This window comes from Branchiostoma floridae, chromosome 4 (assembly GCF_000003815.2).
Source record: "Branchiostoma floridae strain S238N-H82 chromosome 4, Bfl_VNyyK, whole genome shotgun sequence".
In the NCBI taxonomy this organism is placed as follows: Eukaryota; Metazoa; Chordata; class Leptocardii; order Amphioxiformes; family Branchiostomatidae; genus Branchiostoma; species Branchiostoma floridae.
Genome location: NC_049982.1, coordinates 2,968,669 through 2,984,750, shown reverse-complemented (window position 1 = coordinate 2,984,750; position 16,082 = coordinate 2,968,669). Strand labels below are relative to the sequence as shown.

Sequence of the window (16,082 nt, the reverse complement as noted above, 5' to 3'; positions counted from 1 at the left end):
CTTACTTTTCCCTTACCGTGGCAGCACGCATCCCGATCCAGTAGTTCTTAGTTTCCCCTTACCGTGGCATCGTGCAGCCCGACCCAGTAGTTCTTAGTTTTCCCTTACCGTGGCAGCACGCATCCCGATCCAGTAGTTCTTAGTTTTCCCTTACCGTGGTATCGTGCAGCCCGACCCAGTAGTTCTTAGTTTTCCCTTACCGTGGTATCGTGCAGCCCGACCCAGTAGTTCTTAGTTTCCCCTTACCGTGGCATCGTGCAGCCTGACCCAGTAGTTTTTAGTTTTTCCTTACCGTAGCATCGTGCAGCCCGACCCAGTAGTTCTTAGTTTCCCCTTACCGTGGCATCGTGCAGCCCGACCCAGTAGTTCTTGATTTCCCCTTACCGTGGCATCGTGCAGCCCGACCCAGTAGTTCTTGATTTCCCCTTACCGTGGTATCGTGCAGCCCGACCCAGTAATTCTTAATTTCCCCTTACCGTGGTATCGTGCAGCCCGACCCAGTAGTTCTTGATTTCCCCTTACCGTAGCATCGTGCAGCCCGACCCAGTAGTTCTTGATTTCCCCTTACCGTGGTATCGTGCAGCCCGACCCAGTAGTTCTTAGTTTTCCCTTACCGTGGTATCGTGCAGCCCGACCCAGTAGTTCTTAGTTTCCCCTTACCGTAGCATCGTGCAGCCCGACCCAGTAGTTCTTGATTTCCCCTTACCGTGGCGTCGTGCAGCCCGACCCAGTAGTTCTTAGTTTTCCCTTACCGTGGCGTCGTGCAGCCCGACCCAGTAGTTCTTAGTTTTCCCTTACCGTGGCATCGTGCAGCCCGACCCAGTAGTTCTTGATTTCCCCTTACCGTGGTATCGTGCAGCCCGACCCAGTAATTCTTAATTTCCCCTTACCGTGGTATCGTGCAGCCCGACCCAGTAGTTCTTACTTTCCCCTTACCGTGGCGTCGTGCAGCCCGACCCAGTAGTTCTTAGTTTTCCCTTACCATGGCGTCGTGCAGCCCGACCCAGTAGTTCTTAGTTTCCCCTTACCGTGGCGTCGTGCAGCCCGACCCAGTAATTCTTAATTTCCCCTTACCGTGGCGTCGTGCAGCCCGACCCAGTAATTCTTAATTTCCCCTTACCGTGGCATCGTGCAGCCCGACCCAGTAGTTCTTAATTTCCCCTTACCGTGGCGCCGTGCATCCCGACCCAGTAGTTCTTAGTTTTCCCTTACCGTGGCATCGTGCAGCCCGACCCAGTAGTTTTTAGTTTTCCCTTACCGTGGCATCGTGCAGCCCGACCCAGTAGTTCTTAATTTCCCCTTACCGTCGCGTCGTGCAGCCCGACCCAGTAATTCTTAGTTTTCCCTTACCGTGGCGTCGTGCAGCCCGACCCAGTAATTCTTAGTTTTCCCTTACCGTGGCGTCGTGCAGCCCGACCCAGTAGTTCTTAGTTTTCCCTTACCGTCGCATCGTGCAGCCCGACCCAGTAGTTCTTAGTTTTCCCTTACCGTGGCGTCGTGCAGCCCGACCCAGTAGTTCTTAATTTCCCCTTACCGTGGCGTCGTGCAGCTCGACCCAGTAGTTCTTAGTTTTCCCTTACCGTGGCATCGTGCAGCCCGACCCAGTAGTTCTTAATTTCCCCTTACCGTGACATCGTGCAGCCCGACCCAGTAGTTCTTAATTTCCCCTTACCGTCGCGTCGTGCAGCCCGACCCAGTAGTTCTTAGTTTTCCCTTACCGTGGCATCGTGCAGCCCGACCCAGTAGTTCTTAGTTTTCCCTTACCGTGGCGTCGTGCAGCCCGACCCAGTAGTTCTTAGTTTTCCCTTACCGTGGCATCGTGCAGCCCGACCCAGTAGTTCTTAGTTTTGCCTTACCGTGGCGTCGTGCAGCACGACTCAGTAGTTTTTAGTTTTCCCTTACCGTGGCATCGTGCAGCCCGACCCAGTAGTTCTTACTTTTCCCTTACCGTGGCGTCGTGCAGCCCGACCCAGTAGTTCTTACTTTTCCCTTACCGCGGCGTCGTGCAGCCCGACCCAGTAGTTCTTAGTTTTCCCTTACCGTGGCATCGTGCAGCCCGACCCAGTAGTTCTTAGTTTTCCCTTACCGTGGCATCGTGCAGCCCGACCCAGTAGTTCTTGATTTCCCCTTACCGTGGCATCGTGCAGCCCGACCCAGTAGTTCTTAGTTTTCCCGACTTTATTGATGGGGTTCATCAGGAAGTTGAGCAGTGCAGGACTCTTCACGTCCGCCAGGTGGCCCTTCTGGTCCGTCTTGCAGTACTCCTTCGCTTCTGCCACCGTCTTCGGGATGCCCACCACTTTGAAATGTGTCGGTGCTTGTTTAATCGGTGGCTTTACACCTGTGAAAGACAATTCAGACATGTCAAATTATAAAGTAGTGTAATATGATAGTCGTGTATGGGACACAATACCATGAATAAAGGCTGAGGCTGAAGTATTTCTACACGCGTCTATGTCTATAACGTGAACTCTCACTGCACTTGCGTCAATCTTGCGTCACTGCGGGGTTCGTTCGCTGCATCACTGTTTTGTTATGTTCTCCATTTTTTTCTTCATAATTAGATATGGCGTAATACGTAAATGTATGACTTAGAAGACAACAAAATAGTATTACACAAAAATTAATAAAAATCTCTGAAATTCGTTGAGTATCTTTCGAACCCCGCAGTGACGCAAGCTTGACGCAATTGCAGTGAGAGGGCATCTTTAAAAACTATATTTGTGTTACCGACATATTACAGCTGCCTTCCTTTGTTAGCTGCAGGTTCTGACATGAAACACAATAAACCTTGGAAACTGAAGACTTAACTCTGACTTGCTCCCGATTTCAGCGTTAGTGATGTATTCGTGAAATTCTGATTAAGATTAACATTTTCCTACCAGATCCTCCAACTCCAACGCCTCCTCCAACGCCTCCTCCAACATCTACTTTTCCAGCATCTCCTCCTCCTACACCTCCTCCAACACCTCCTCCTACACCTCCTCCAACGCCTCCTCCAACGCCACCACCAACATCTACTTTCCCAGCATCTCCTCCTTCCACGCCCTCTCCTTCAGAGCCTCCTCCTCCGACGATGCCACTCCTCCTGAAGACCTGGTCCCCAGAGTTGACTCCCCAGACCTGATTACTGGCGGAACTGACGTACACGGTGCTCAGGCTTCCTGGAATCTGCTTCCAGCCACTTCCGGTTGGGTTTTCCGGGCTCATGTCTGGTACACGAAGGAAAGATATGACGTTAATGACCCATTTCTAAACACGTTAGAATCCGTGAAAAAGTGGCACATATAGATGACATCACGTGCGTTTTAACTTTAAATCTAGAACTCCTCAAATCAATCAATGGACCGATCCTGTCGACGCCATATCGAACAAATAGAACCCCCTATTCTATTTCGAACACCTCCGTCAAAAACTGCCCCAGTGGACAGAAATGGCTATTTTTGACGGAGGTGTTCGAAATAAAACTATGATCGAACAGGGGGCGGGAATTTGGGATCGGTCCATTGCCTCATACTCACCAACGGCTTGCCTATCATTTAATCACATGCCAGTTATGATAATCATTCCATCTCTCACTACTTAGTTTCTAACATTTACCCAGTAGCATCCAGATGTTGTTGTCGGGACTGACGGCCCAGATGACGCCCATGCCCACCGCCAGCTGCTTCACGGCCTGCCCGCCCACCGGCCTCCAGCCCTGCCCTGTCGAGCCGGGGTTCCCGCACGTCCCGGTGCGGTACACCACGGAGTTGTCGGGCTTGACTCCCCAGACACCCGCCTGGCCCACTGACACATACTTCAGAGCACCGTCCACTTGCGTCCAGGTAGTTCCTGCAGGCAATAAAAAACCACAAACATGTTTGACCAAATTACATCGAAACTAAAAAAAAAGATTGAAGAAACCTTAACAAATAAACAAGTAAGTAACATTAAAACGCTTTACTCTTAACGTCAAGTCACACTAACTATAAAACGTTAAGACTACACGCAAGATTCCAAACATCGAAACATTGATAAAAATGTTACACTCGAGTTTGATTTGATGTATCAAGATTGCGAATAGAACAAGACAAGTGGGCCACAGTCAGCTATTGTCTTATGGTGGTGTTATGGTACATACATTAATCTAACACATAGACATCTATGATCTCCGATAACTCCGATTCAGTGGCATGTTCTACAAACACATTCTCCAACACAGAGACATTCAACAGCGCCAGCAAACCGCCTCTTGTCTGTACTCTGCTTTCTCAACCGTCACAATCAGTTCCTGACCGTCCTGCTTATAAGTATTAATGACTTTATCCTTATATATGCAACATTCCTTTTGAAAACTGAAAGGTCTGTTCTCTGATTGGTTGACGCCGTTGGATGTCTCTGCGCAGGATTATGCATTAACACTGCAAGAAAAAAAAACAAATTCACTGATCTGAACTGTACCTTTAAGATTGTCCGGTGTGATTCCTTCCCGTCTCCAAACCTGGTTGTTTTTGTTGACTCCCCAAACTTGGTTACTCCTGGCGCCACAGCTGACCACCTTCAGGGCGCCCTCAACCTGCTGCCAGCGCGTCCCCTTCGGGTTGGAGGAGCTCATTCCTGGCAAGAACCAGAAGGAACATTTGAGGAGGCAAAATCTTCACTAGCAGTCACTAGGTAAAACTGAAGGAAGTGAAGGTTATGGATAACCTTGTAGTGCAGGCATTAACGAAATGTATGTCTTCATAGTAAATTTGGAATGAATTGTATATTTTCTTTGCCCTACCTGTCCTGATCCAGATGTTGTGCCCTGAGTTGACCCCCCAGACGATTCCATCTCCCACGCTGATCTGCATCAGGTCTCCCTCCACAGCTTCCCAGCCCGACCCCGTCCCGACCGCGTTCCCGTAGCTCCCGGTTCGGTACTTGATCTGCCCTGCTGCCGTGACGCCCCAAACTCCGGACGGTCCGATGGAGACGAACCTCAGGGCGCCTCCCACAGGTGCCCACGTGGTACCTAGGCACAGGAGGAGGGGAAAGGTGTTAAATATGGGTACCTAGGCACAGGAGGAGGGGAAAGGTGTTAAATATGGGGTACCGACAGGGTCAGATGGAGACGAACCTCAGGGCGCCTCCCACAGGTGCCCACGTGATACCTAGGCACAGGAGGAGGGGAAAGGTGTTAAATATGGGGTACCGACAGGGTCAGATCGAGACGAACCTCAGGGCGCCTCCCACAGGTGCCCACGTGACACCTAGGCAAGGAAAGATGTCTCAGACATTGAGCAACACATTTCCTTTTATTTAGGCCATATCATTTGGTAATTTGATGACATCCTCTAGGTATCCTGAAACTGATGCGAGCGTGCAAAAGAAGATGCTGAGCGAAGGTCGCCTTTACCTTTACATCTGAGTAGTCAGGAAAGTTAAACAAATGAATGAACACACAGAAAATAAATATACCGGGCAAGTGATTATTTACGTCGATGAAGGTAAGACATCCATGTAATAAGATATCCCATCAACTAGTTAGGGTATAAAATCTGTTCTTTTTATAGTTAGGTTATAAAGCTGCTCTCCAACAAGATCTCTTTAGTGTCACTGACGATAGGTAGTGGATGCTATCTGAAACGTTTGTCAGTTTCCAAAATCATATCCAGATGATTGAGTAAGTGTTTTTGGCATAAATGGCTATTTCCTTGTGTTAATTTGTATCTTCTCTTTTGGCTTTGGAAGACTTTGTTCAGGGCTTGAAATACATGTCTTTGCTTACTATACCGGTATGCATGGCACACGAATACAAGCATCGAAAGAGTTGCTAGTACTGCATTTGTAGGGACATTGACAAAATGTTCTGGCAAATTTCATCCACATATTCAGTTAGGCCATATAATTTAGTTGTTTGATTCTAAGGTTGTTAACCGTAATCCTTTTTAACAAATACACAGCAGTAACGTTATCATGATAAAAGCTTAAAGATCATAGCTTACCTTCTACATTCCACGGCTGCCACCCTGCGAAAAAAATGAAGTTTCAGACGTTAGATATTAAATAAGGGCATGGCGTTTTTATAATTTCAGGTGTCAAGCTATTTGTTTTTTGTTTTTTGTTTGTTTTTGTATGACTGAAGTGTATATACTTATAAACAGATTCAATCCCAGATGTTTACTCACAGAACCAGAGATTCATGGTCTCCATGTCAGCGGCACCGATAATGCATTCGCCATTAACCAAACACTCACACCAAACAATGTAACTTTGTTTTAAACAGTCATACCTTACTTAAAACAATGAAACTACAAACAAATGCTGACAACAGTCTTTTGGTCAGTTCAAAGTTGTAATCACATGGTTGTTTTATGAAATTAGCGGTTCTGTTAGCTGATTACTTGTGCCAATGTAAGCATCCCACATGGGGAATTGTGAAATAGCAGTAAAGAATAGATGCAAGAAGAAAAACACTATGGACTATTATATACAACACGTAATGCAGAGGCAGCTGTGGGTAAAACAGAACAACCGTTGAGGACAAATTGTCAATGCTCCTCTTACCTTCCGGCCTTCCGTAGAAGTCCACTTCCACCAGATACGGCTGATATCCCGAGTGGGTCTGAGTAACGACGAACCTCCAGTACCGCGCTGTTCCCTGGAACCCGCCGAACTCCTGCCGCCTGCGAACCCCAGCTTGGACGTTACTGACGGATGTGACGTCCTCCCACTTATAGGGCTTCCCGCTCTGTGACTTTTGCAGCTTGAAGGCTTTGACGTCGTGCGTGGTGTCTCCGAAGTTGTTCATGGAGATTCCGGACAGAGTGTAGGGCTTCTTGAAGTCCAGCACAATGTACCAGTTGTTGGAGTTGCGCTCAGTTTCTTGTGGGTTCCAGTAAGTCCCAGCTTTTCCATCCAAGGCCTTGGCCGCATCGTACGTCACTCCTCCGTTCTTCCATGGTGTGCCGGCAGAGCTGACAACCCAGGACGGGTCGCGCCGCAGCCACCAGCCATCTACAGAGGAATGGGCAGAATTCAGAAATCTTAAGACAGATATAGAACTAGGAACTAGGTTGCTTATAATCTGGCTTATTCATTTTAAATAAGGCATTGTTGTCAGTACAGGCTTTAGGCTTTTTCCTGTTCTCTGCATGCAGCGGTTCAAAACGAATCTACGTGTTTCCCTAAAGCTTTGAAAGCCTTCTCCTTCTATTGTTTTCACACAACCCTTGCGACTGCATAGACAGCATTTTTCTTGCTGCTTTCTTACGAAGTTCAGTTGTTGTCATATTTATAATGATTTAAAGTAATGCTGCATGTTCCCTTACCTCTTCCTCCCCCAAATCCTCCCCACGGGGATCCTCCTTCTCCTCCTACAGAACCTGGAACAGATTCAGCCCGAGTTGAACGAGAGCTTTTACCTTCTAAGCCACACGAACACACTGAATCTCGCCATTGAACCAACATGTTCACATATTTATGAGCATAATAACTCTCTGTCTTTTGATTTCAGAGTCTATTTCTTTCTCACTCTCAGTGTGCGCACGTGTGTGTTTCTGTGTAGGCAGTGCGACTCGAACAGTTCTTAAAAATTCACACCAATTAGATGTTGGTAAGTTGCTAGGCAAGATAAAGAAATAATTAGGTAACGACCCCCTTTGGGGCCTTCTATGGTAAACGAAAAGAATTTCTGGTTTTGTAATCTCGTGTTCCAAGCATTCTATGGCCATTGCGTTTGCGTGCTAGGTAGCTGAGGCTTTTATTGGAACTACAAGGGCATACAAACGACATTCATTTGACGTAATAAGTTTTGCAATTTTCAAATAATGTAGGTGGACTAGTATGGACGACTCGCAATCTACTAACATCTGTGAGTAGAACAAAAGTAGGATTGTCATCTTACCTTCCGGCCTTCCGTAGAAGTCCACTTCCACCAGATACGGCTGATATCCCGAGTGGGTCTGAGTAACGACGAACCTCCAGTACCGCGCTGTTCCCTGGAACCCGCCGAACTCCTGCCGCCTGCGAACCCCAGCTTGGACGTTACTGACGGATGTGACGTCCTCCCACTTGTAGGGCTTCCCGCTCTGGGACTTTTGCAGCTTGAAGGCTTGCACATCGTGCGTGGTGTCTCCGAAGTTGTTCATGGAGATTCCGGACAGAGTGTAGGGCTTCTTGAAGTCCAGCACAATGTACCAGTTGTTGGAGTTGCGCTCAGTTTCTTGTGGGTTCCAGTAAGTCCCAGCTTTTCCATCCAAGGCCTTGGCCGCATCGTACGTCACTCCTCCGTTCTTCCATGGTGTGCCGGCAGAGCTGACAACCCAGGACGGGTCGCGCCGCAGCCACCAGCCATCTACAGAGGAATGGGCAGAATTCAGAAATCTTAAGACAGATATAGAACTAGGAACTAGGTTGCTTATAATCTGGCTTATTCATTTTAAATAAGGCATTGTTGTCAGTACAGGCTTTAGGCTTTTTCCTGTTCTCTGCATGCAGCGGTTCAAAACGAATCTACGTGTTTCCCTAAAGCTTTGAAAGCCTTCTCCTTCTATTGTTTTCACACAACCCTTGCGACTGCATAGACAGCATTTTTCTTGCTGCTTTCTTACGAAGTTCAGTTGTTGTCATATTTATAATGATTTAAAGTAATGCTGCATGTTCCCTTACCTCTTCCTCCCCCAAATCCTCCCCACGGGGATCCTCCTTCTCCTCCTACAGAACCTGGAACAGATTCAGCCCGAGTTGAACGAGAGCTTTTACCTTCTAAGCCACACGAACACACTGAATCTCGCCATTGAACCAACATGTTCACATATTTATGAGCATAATAACTCTCTGTCTTTTGATTTCAGAGTCTATTTCTTTCTCACTCTCAGTGTGCGCACGTGTGTGTTTCTGTGTAGGCAGTGCGACTCGAACAGTTCTTAAAAATTCACACCAATTAGATGTTGGTAAGTTGCTAGGCAAGATAAAGAAATAATTAGGTAACGACCCCCTTTGGGGCCTTCTATGGTAAACGAAAAGAATTTCTGGTTTTGTAATCTCGTGTTCCAAGCATTCTATGGCCATTGCGTTTGCGTGCTAGGTAGCTGAGGCTTTTATTGGAACTACAAGGGCATACAAACGACATTCATTTGACGTAATAAGTTTTGCAATTTTCAAATAATGTAGGTGGACTAGTATGGACGACTCGCAATCTACTAACATCTGTGAGTAGAACAAAAGTAGGATTGTCATCTTACCTTCCGGCCTTCCGTAGAAGTCCACTTCCACCAGATACGGCTGATATCCCGAGTGGGTCTGAGTAACGACGAACCTCCAGTACCGCGCTGTTCCCTGGAACCCGCCGAACTCCTGCCGCCTGCGAACCCCAGCTTGGACGTTACTGACGGATGTGACGTCCTCCCACTTGTAGGGCTTCCCGCTCTGGGACTTTTGCAGCTTGAAGGCTTGCACATCGTGCGTGGTGTCTCCGAAGTTGTTCATGGAGATTCCGGACAGAGTGTAGGGCTTCTTGAAGTCCAGCACAATGTACCAGTTGTTGGAGTTGCGCTCAGTTTCTTGTGGGTTCCAGTAAGTCCCAGCTTTTCCATCCAAGGCCTTGGCCGCATCGTACGTCACTCCTCCGTTCTTCCATGGTGTGCCGGCAGAGCTGACAACCCAGGACGGGTCGCGCCGCAGCCACCAGCCATCTACAGAGGAATGGGCAGAATTCAGAAATCTTAAGACAGATATAGAACTAGGAACTAGGTTGCTTATAATCTGGCTTATTCATTTTAAATAAGGCATTGTTGTCAGTACAGGCTTTAGGCTTTTTCCTGTTCTCTGCATGCAGCGGTTCAAAACGAATCTACGTGTTTCCCTAAAGCTTTGAAAGCCTTCTCCTTCTATTGTTTTCACACAACCCTTGCGACTGCATAGACAGCATTTTTCTTGCTGCTTTCTTACGAAGTTCAGTTGTTGTCATATTTATAATGATTTAAAGTAATGCTGCATGTTCCCTTACCTCTTCCTCCCCCAAATCCTCCCCACGGGGATCCTCCTTCTCCTCCTACAGAACCTGGAACAGATTCAGCCCGAGTTGAACGAGAGCTTTTACCTTCTAAGCCACACGAACACAGAATCTCGCCATTGAACCAACATGTTCACATATTTATGAGCATAATAACTCTCTGTCTTTTGATTTCAGAGTCTATTTCTTTCTCACTCTCAGTGTGCGCACGTGTGTGTTTCTGTGTAGGCAGTGCGACTCGAACAGTTCTTAAAAATTCACACCAATTAGATGTTGGTAAGTTGCTAGGCAAGATAAAGAAATAATTAGGTAACGACCCCCTTTGGGGCCTTCTATGGTAAACGAAAAGAATTTCTGGTTTTGTAATCTCGTGTTCCAAGCATTCTATGGCCATTGCGTTTGCGTGCTAGGTAGCTGAGGCTTTTATTGGAACTACAAGGGCATACAAACGACATTCATTTGACGTAATAAGTTTTGCAATTTTCAAATAATGTAGGTGGACTAGTATGGACGACTCGCAATCTACTAACATCTGTGAGTAGAACAAAAGTAGGATTGTCATCTTACCTTCCGGCCTTCCGGAGAAGTCCACTTCCACCAGATACGGCTGATATCCCGAGTGGGTCTGAGTAACGACGAACCTCCAGTACCGCGCTGTTCCCTGGAACCCGCCGAACTCCTGCCGCCTGTTCGTGCCTCCCTGGACGGTACTGACGGATGTGACGTCCTCCCAGCTGTTCGGTGCTCCGCTCTGTGACTTTTGCAGCTTGAAGGCTTTGACGTCGTGCGTGGTGTCTCCGAAGTTGTTTATGGCGATTTGTGAGAGAGTGTAGGGCGCCTTGAGATCCAGCACGATGTACCAGTTGTTGTAGTTTTGTGAGGTTTCCTGGGGGTTCCAGTAGGTCCCAGTGCTCCCATCCAAGGCCTTGGCCGCATCGTACGTCACTCCTCCGTTCTTCCATGGTGTGCCGGCAGAACTGACAACCCAGGACGGGTCCCGCCGCAACCAGGTAGCTGCGATGGGTGGTTTAGAATTGAAAAGTTACAAATGAGTACCACAATGTGCCATGACATTATTGCATATAAGAAGCCTCAACTCATTTGTATCGTGAATGTTTTAAGTCGAATAAGTACCCTGGATAATTGAAAAGGTAATTTTAGTCTGTTTCATACATTCTTTTGATGCGGTTTCTCTCCTTTGCTCTTGATTTACGAATAATACTTTTTGTGCTTGTTTTTTTTTTTCAATAGAAATTTCCAGCAAAACTAGGTATCAGCCTACCTGGTCCTCCTCTAAAGCCTCCAGAGGAAAAGCCGGAGCCTCCTAGCAGATCTGAAACACGAAGTTACAATCTTATAGCTAGGAAGGTTAAACATGCTTTCATGTTATCATGGGAAAGTTTTATAACATGATCTTTATCGTCATGCGATTTGAATTGAATTCTAAGATATATCTTTTTCGATGTTGAATTAGACATAACATAAGGAAAATGAACGCAGACATGAACTGGTACGACATAGAAGACACGATACCTGAGATGAGATAAACCTCATTTCCCCAGGCTCCCCCTTCCCCGTCTTCCTTGCAAGTTGTGTAGGGTCCGTACTTCTTGTAGGTGCTGAGGGCGTTAGCCGATCCGGCACACCAGCCGCCATGTTGGACAGCAAAAACTTGGAAACCACGTGACTTGGCCACCTGGTAACACTTTTCGATGGCGTCGGCGCGTGCGGTATAGCTGCCGTCTAAACGTGCGTCTTTCCCCTCCAGAGTAGGAATGGCGCGGTTTCCGGTGTCCTTCCAACAGCCAATGCTGAAGTACGGCTTGGGAACAAATCCTGGGGAAACATACACAGATATTGACAATAACACGACGTTCAGGGTCAAGTCGACAAGGCATCTGTTATGTGAACGTTATTGTTATTATAACCATGAGTGTTATATTAGATAAAAGAAGCTCTGAGACTCAAAGCAAAGAAAATGCTGATATAAAATCGTTTATGAAACAATAGATTTAAAATGACTTACCCTTAGGCAAAGTTATGGGAGCGCCTGGAACAAATACAAGAAAGTCCAACAATGATAAGCTTACAAGTGTTCAGTTATCATTTTATGATTGTTTGTTATTTATCAAATAATCTAAGTCAAAAAAGTACATGCTATATTAAAGAACTACTATGTCATCCAAGGAGATCGAAGATTTCGTCTTTTTTTCGCATGTCCACATTTTAGTTTGTCTTTGTGTCTTTTTATGCATAGAATGAATTGAAACATAAGACTAGTAAGATAAAACGTCGCAAAGCAACATGGGTAATGGTGTGAAGTCTACCATCGCTGATGTTCTTGCCGTTAGAGGCTAAGTGTTAATCCTAAAGATGTATAGCTACATATAAATGTAAGTGTAATGTTATGGCACTTATGTTACAAAGGATATTCCACCTTACCTGTGATCAGGTAGACTTCGTTCGCCCAGGCTCCTCCTTCTCCATCTTTCCCACATGCCGCCGAGGGCCCGTACTTCCGGTAGGTGCTGAGGGCAGTAGCGGAGCCGGCACACCAGCCGCCATTTTGGACAGCAAACACGGAGAACCCGCGGGACTTGGCCACCTGTATGGACACATTTGTCTCAATTATATGAACATCAATATATGACTTTGTAAAACTTTTTTTTTTCTTTCATCAGTCTCTACCGATTGTATTTTCCATGTCGAGATATCTGGCAGTTGGTTGTTTTGAGGCAGACAATTTACCAGTATACAGTATTGTGTGGCGTTTTTACCTTCATATCGTCACGGTGAGACATTTTACCCTTTATGAGAATAAAAAAACAGAAGACCACTTGTATCTTTCTTATAAATAAAACAACGATGTGTGCACCTGGTAGCACTTCTCGATGGCGTCAGCACGGGCGGGGTAACTCCCGTCCAGCCGTGCGTCTGTGCCCTCTAGAGTGGCGATGGCGCGATTGCCGGTGTCTTTCCAGCAACCCAGGCTGATGTACTTCGGACCTTGGACCTTTTCAACCTCTCCACCTGTGAGGAAATGTTCAATTCCGTTAGGTCAACCTTAATAATAAAAAAAGGGCAAGGAAAATGATCACTGTGATTTTCGAAGGAATTTATAATGCAAAAGTGTCATTTTTTTACGTCTGCAATTATTTATTGCTTTCGTATTTAGAAAGAGTATAGCACAGAAGATACTAAGTGGAGACCACAGAATTCTGGACATTGTGCCAACAATATCGGGTGGGTAAGAATTCTGTTTTATTTTATTGCATATCTACATCATCAGAACATGTTATGTTGAGACCTTGTGTTGTCTCAGGTGATGTAAACTTTAAGCTAGCAGAGGCTACTCACCTCCTTTCTCGACTTCTTTGCTTGGCGTAAAAGCATCTGAAAGACAAAATAGATACTTTCCAATTATAGACAAGGATACCTACAAATTCAAATTCATGATATGATAAGGTTGGTTTAAAATGCCGTCTTAGTAAACTTCCCACCGGATTACAACGTCTTCGAAATAGAATGAGATGTAATACAAAAAACACGGTCTAGTACCAGACAGAAGACACGATACCTGAGATGAGATAAACTTCATTTCCCCAGGCTCCTCCTTCTCCGTCTTCCTTGCAAGTTGTGTAGGGTCCGTACTTCTTGTAGGTGCTGAGGGCGTTAGCCGATCCGGCACACCAGCCGCCATGTTGGACAGCAAACACTTGGAAACCACGTGACTTGGCCACCTGGTAGCACTTTTCGATGGCGTCGGCGCGTGCGGTATAGCTGCCGTCCAAACGTGCGTCTTTCCCCTCCAGAGTAGGAATGGCGCGGTTTCCGGTGTCCTTCCAACACCCGATACTGAAGTACGGCTTGGGAACGTAGCCTGTGGAAACATGTACAGATATTAACAATAACACTACGTGCAAGGTGGAATCTACAGGGCATCTGTTAAGTGAATGTTATTGTTAGATTAAACAAGGGTGTTATATGGGATAAAGGAAGCTGTGAGACTGAAAGCACAGAAATTGCTGATATAAAATCGTTTTTAAAACAAAACATTTGAAATGACTTACCCGCAGGCAAAGTTACGGGAGCATCTGAAACAAATAGAAGAAAGGTCGACAAGAATAAGATTAAAAGTGTTTGGGTATCACTTTTATGTTTGTTTGTTACATATGAAATAATTGAAGTCAAAAAAGTGCATGCTTTAGTTAAGAACTAATATGTCACCCAAAGAGATCGAAGAGTTTACTCTTTTATTGCATGTCGTTGAGTTTGTGTTTGTCTCTGTGTGTCTTTATGCATAAAATGAATTGAAACACACAACTAGCAAGATAAAACGTCGCAAAGGAACATGGGGAATGGTGCGAAGACCACTGATGTTGCCGCCACTAGAGGCGAAGTATAAATGTAAGTGTAATGATATACTTATATTCCAAAAGATGTTCCAGCTACCTTGTGATCAGGTAGACTCGTTTCGCCCAGGCTCCTCCTTCTCCATCCTTCTGACATGCCGCCGAGCGCCCGTACTTCCGGTAGGTGCTAAGGGCATTAGCTGAGCCGGCACACCAGCCGCCATTTTGGACAGCAAACACGGAGAACCCGCGGGACTTGGCCACCTGTATGGACACATTAGTCTCAATTATATGAACATCAATAAATGACTTTGTAAAACCTTTTTTTTCTTTCATCAGTCTCTACCGATTGTATTTTCCATGTCGAGATATCTGGCAGTTGCTTGTTTTGAGGCAGACAATTTACCAGTATACAGTATTGTGTGGCGTTTTTACCTTCATATCGTCACGGTGCGACATTTTACCCTTTATGAGAATAAACAAACAGAAGACCACTTGTATCTTTCTTATAAATAAAACAACGATGTGTGTACCTGGTAGCACTTCTCGATGGCGTCAGCACGGGCGGGGTAACTCCCGTCCAGCCGTGCGTCTGTGCCCTCTAGAGTGGCGATGGCGCGATTGCCGGCGTCTTTCCAGCAACCCAGGCTGATGTACTTCGGACCTTGGACCTTTTCAACCTCTCCACCTGTGAGGAAATGTTCAACACTTCTGTTTAATCAAGCTTCATCACCACAGACACAAAGGATGGTACATCATTGCATTCTTTCCAGGTCGAAATGGGTGATTAGGAAGCATAAAGTTTAATAAAAAAAGAAGCAAAAGAAAGTTTAATCTTTTCATTGGCATGATAACGTTGCAATGTCGTAAGATATCTACCATTCTGTGCTTTTCTTTATTTTGGTCGTGACTGAACTGTCGTCTTAAGTTAACATAAAGGCCCCCTTTAAAATGCGGAAATGAAACATTTACACCATATTTATTCCTACGTTCTTGCCAAGTATCTTCTAATACCTCTGTCACATTTGGCGAAAATCGATAGGACGACAATTCTGCAGCAATCGCCCGAGCCTCGCTTTTAATGATAACTTATTGCACAACAATTGTACAAGGTACAAAGTATTGCTTATATGTGACTGGGACGGTTTTCAGGTGAAAAATACGCGCAACCCTCTGTCGATATCATGTATGGCCGATCTTCCATCGATACGCCCGAAGATCGTGGATAATGTGACAGGGATGTAACCATGTTCGGCTATGTGTAACCGGCCCTTTACACAATTATGTATGCATTACGTCCCTTTCTAAAAAAAAAAAGAAAGCATGGGAATTTATGTAAACACTGAAAATGGTATGTAGGAGAATACAGAAAATTTTATGTTACAGACATTATCTATTTCTTAAAATAGCTGGCGAATGAGCGACTCACCTCCTTTGTCACCACCTTTTCTGGGGCTAAGCGCATCTGAAAGACGCAAAGACCAGTTCAGTCATAAAGGCAATAGATGATTTTCATGAAACAGGGGGATGATTAGAATATCGTGGTAATCAATTTAAAACGAGATTACAGCGTCACATCTCTCTTTGGAACTCGAATGAGATATCACGCGAAAAAGGAACGATCTTATTCCACATACAAGGCACGATACCTGAGATGAGGTAAACCTCATTTCCCCAGGCTCCCCCTTCTCCGTCTTTCTTGCAAGTTGTGTAGGGTCCGTACTTCTTGTAGGTTCGGTAGGCGTCGGCAG

General features: G+C 45.8%; 2 protein-coding genes across 6 annotated transcripts in view; both read right to left on the bottom strand.

Annotated features, from left to right (window-relative positions):
- The window catches only part of LOC118413013, a 711,153-nt gene extending 695,081 nt beyond the window's left edge, over window positions 1-16,072 (bottom strand). The window contains exon 1 of the mRNA XM_035816130.1: window positions 15,981-16,072. The gene's annotated coding sequence lies outside the window, so the exon portion shown is untranslated. The remainder of the gene's footprint in view (window positions 1-15,980) is intronic.
- The window catches only part of LOC118414482, a 119,428-nt gene that overhangs the window by 34,607 nt on the left and 68,739 nt on the right, over window positions 1-16,082 (bottom strand). For all 5 annotated transcript variants that reach the window (XM_035818545.1, XM_035818544.1, XM_035818543.1 and 2 more), the window contains 5 exons: window positions 11,513-11,675; window positions 11,262-11,312; window positions 10,547-10,993; window positions 9,974-10,027; window positions 9,329-9,659 (listed from right to left, as the gene is read on the bottom strand). In XM_035818545.1, coding sequence (XP_035674438.1) covers window positions 9,329-9,659; window positions 9,974-10,027; window positions 10,547-10,993; window positions 11,262-11,312; window positions 11,513-11,675 — 1,046 coding nt within the window. The remainder of the gene's footprint in view (window positions 1-9,328; window positions 9,660-9,973; window positions 10,028-10,546; window positions 10,994-11,261; window positions 11,313-11,512; window positions 11,676-16,082) is intronic.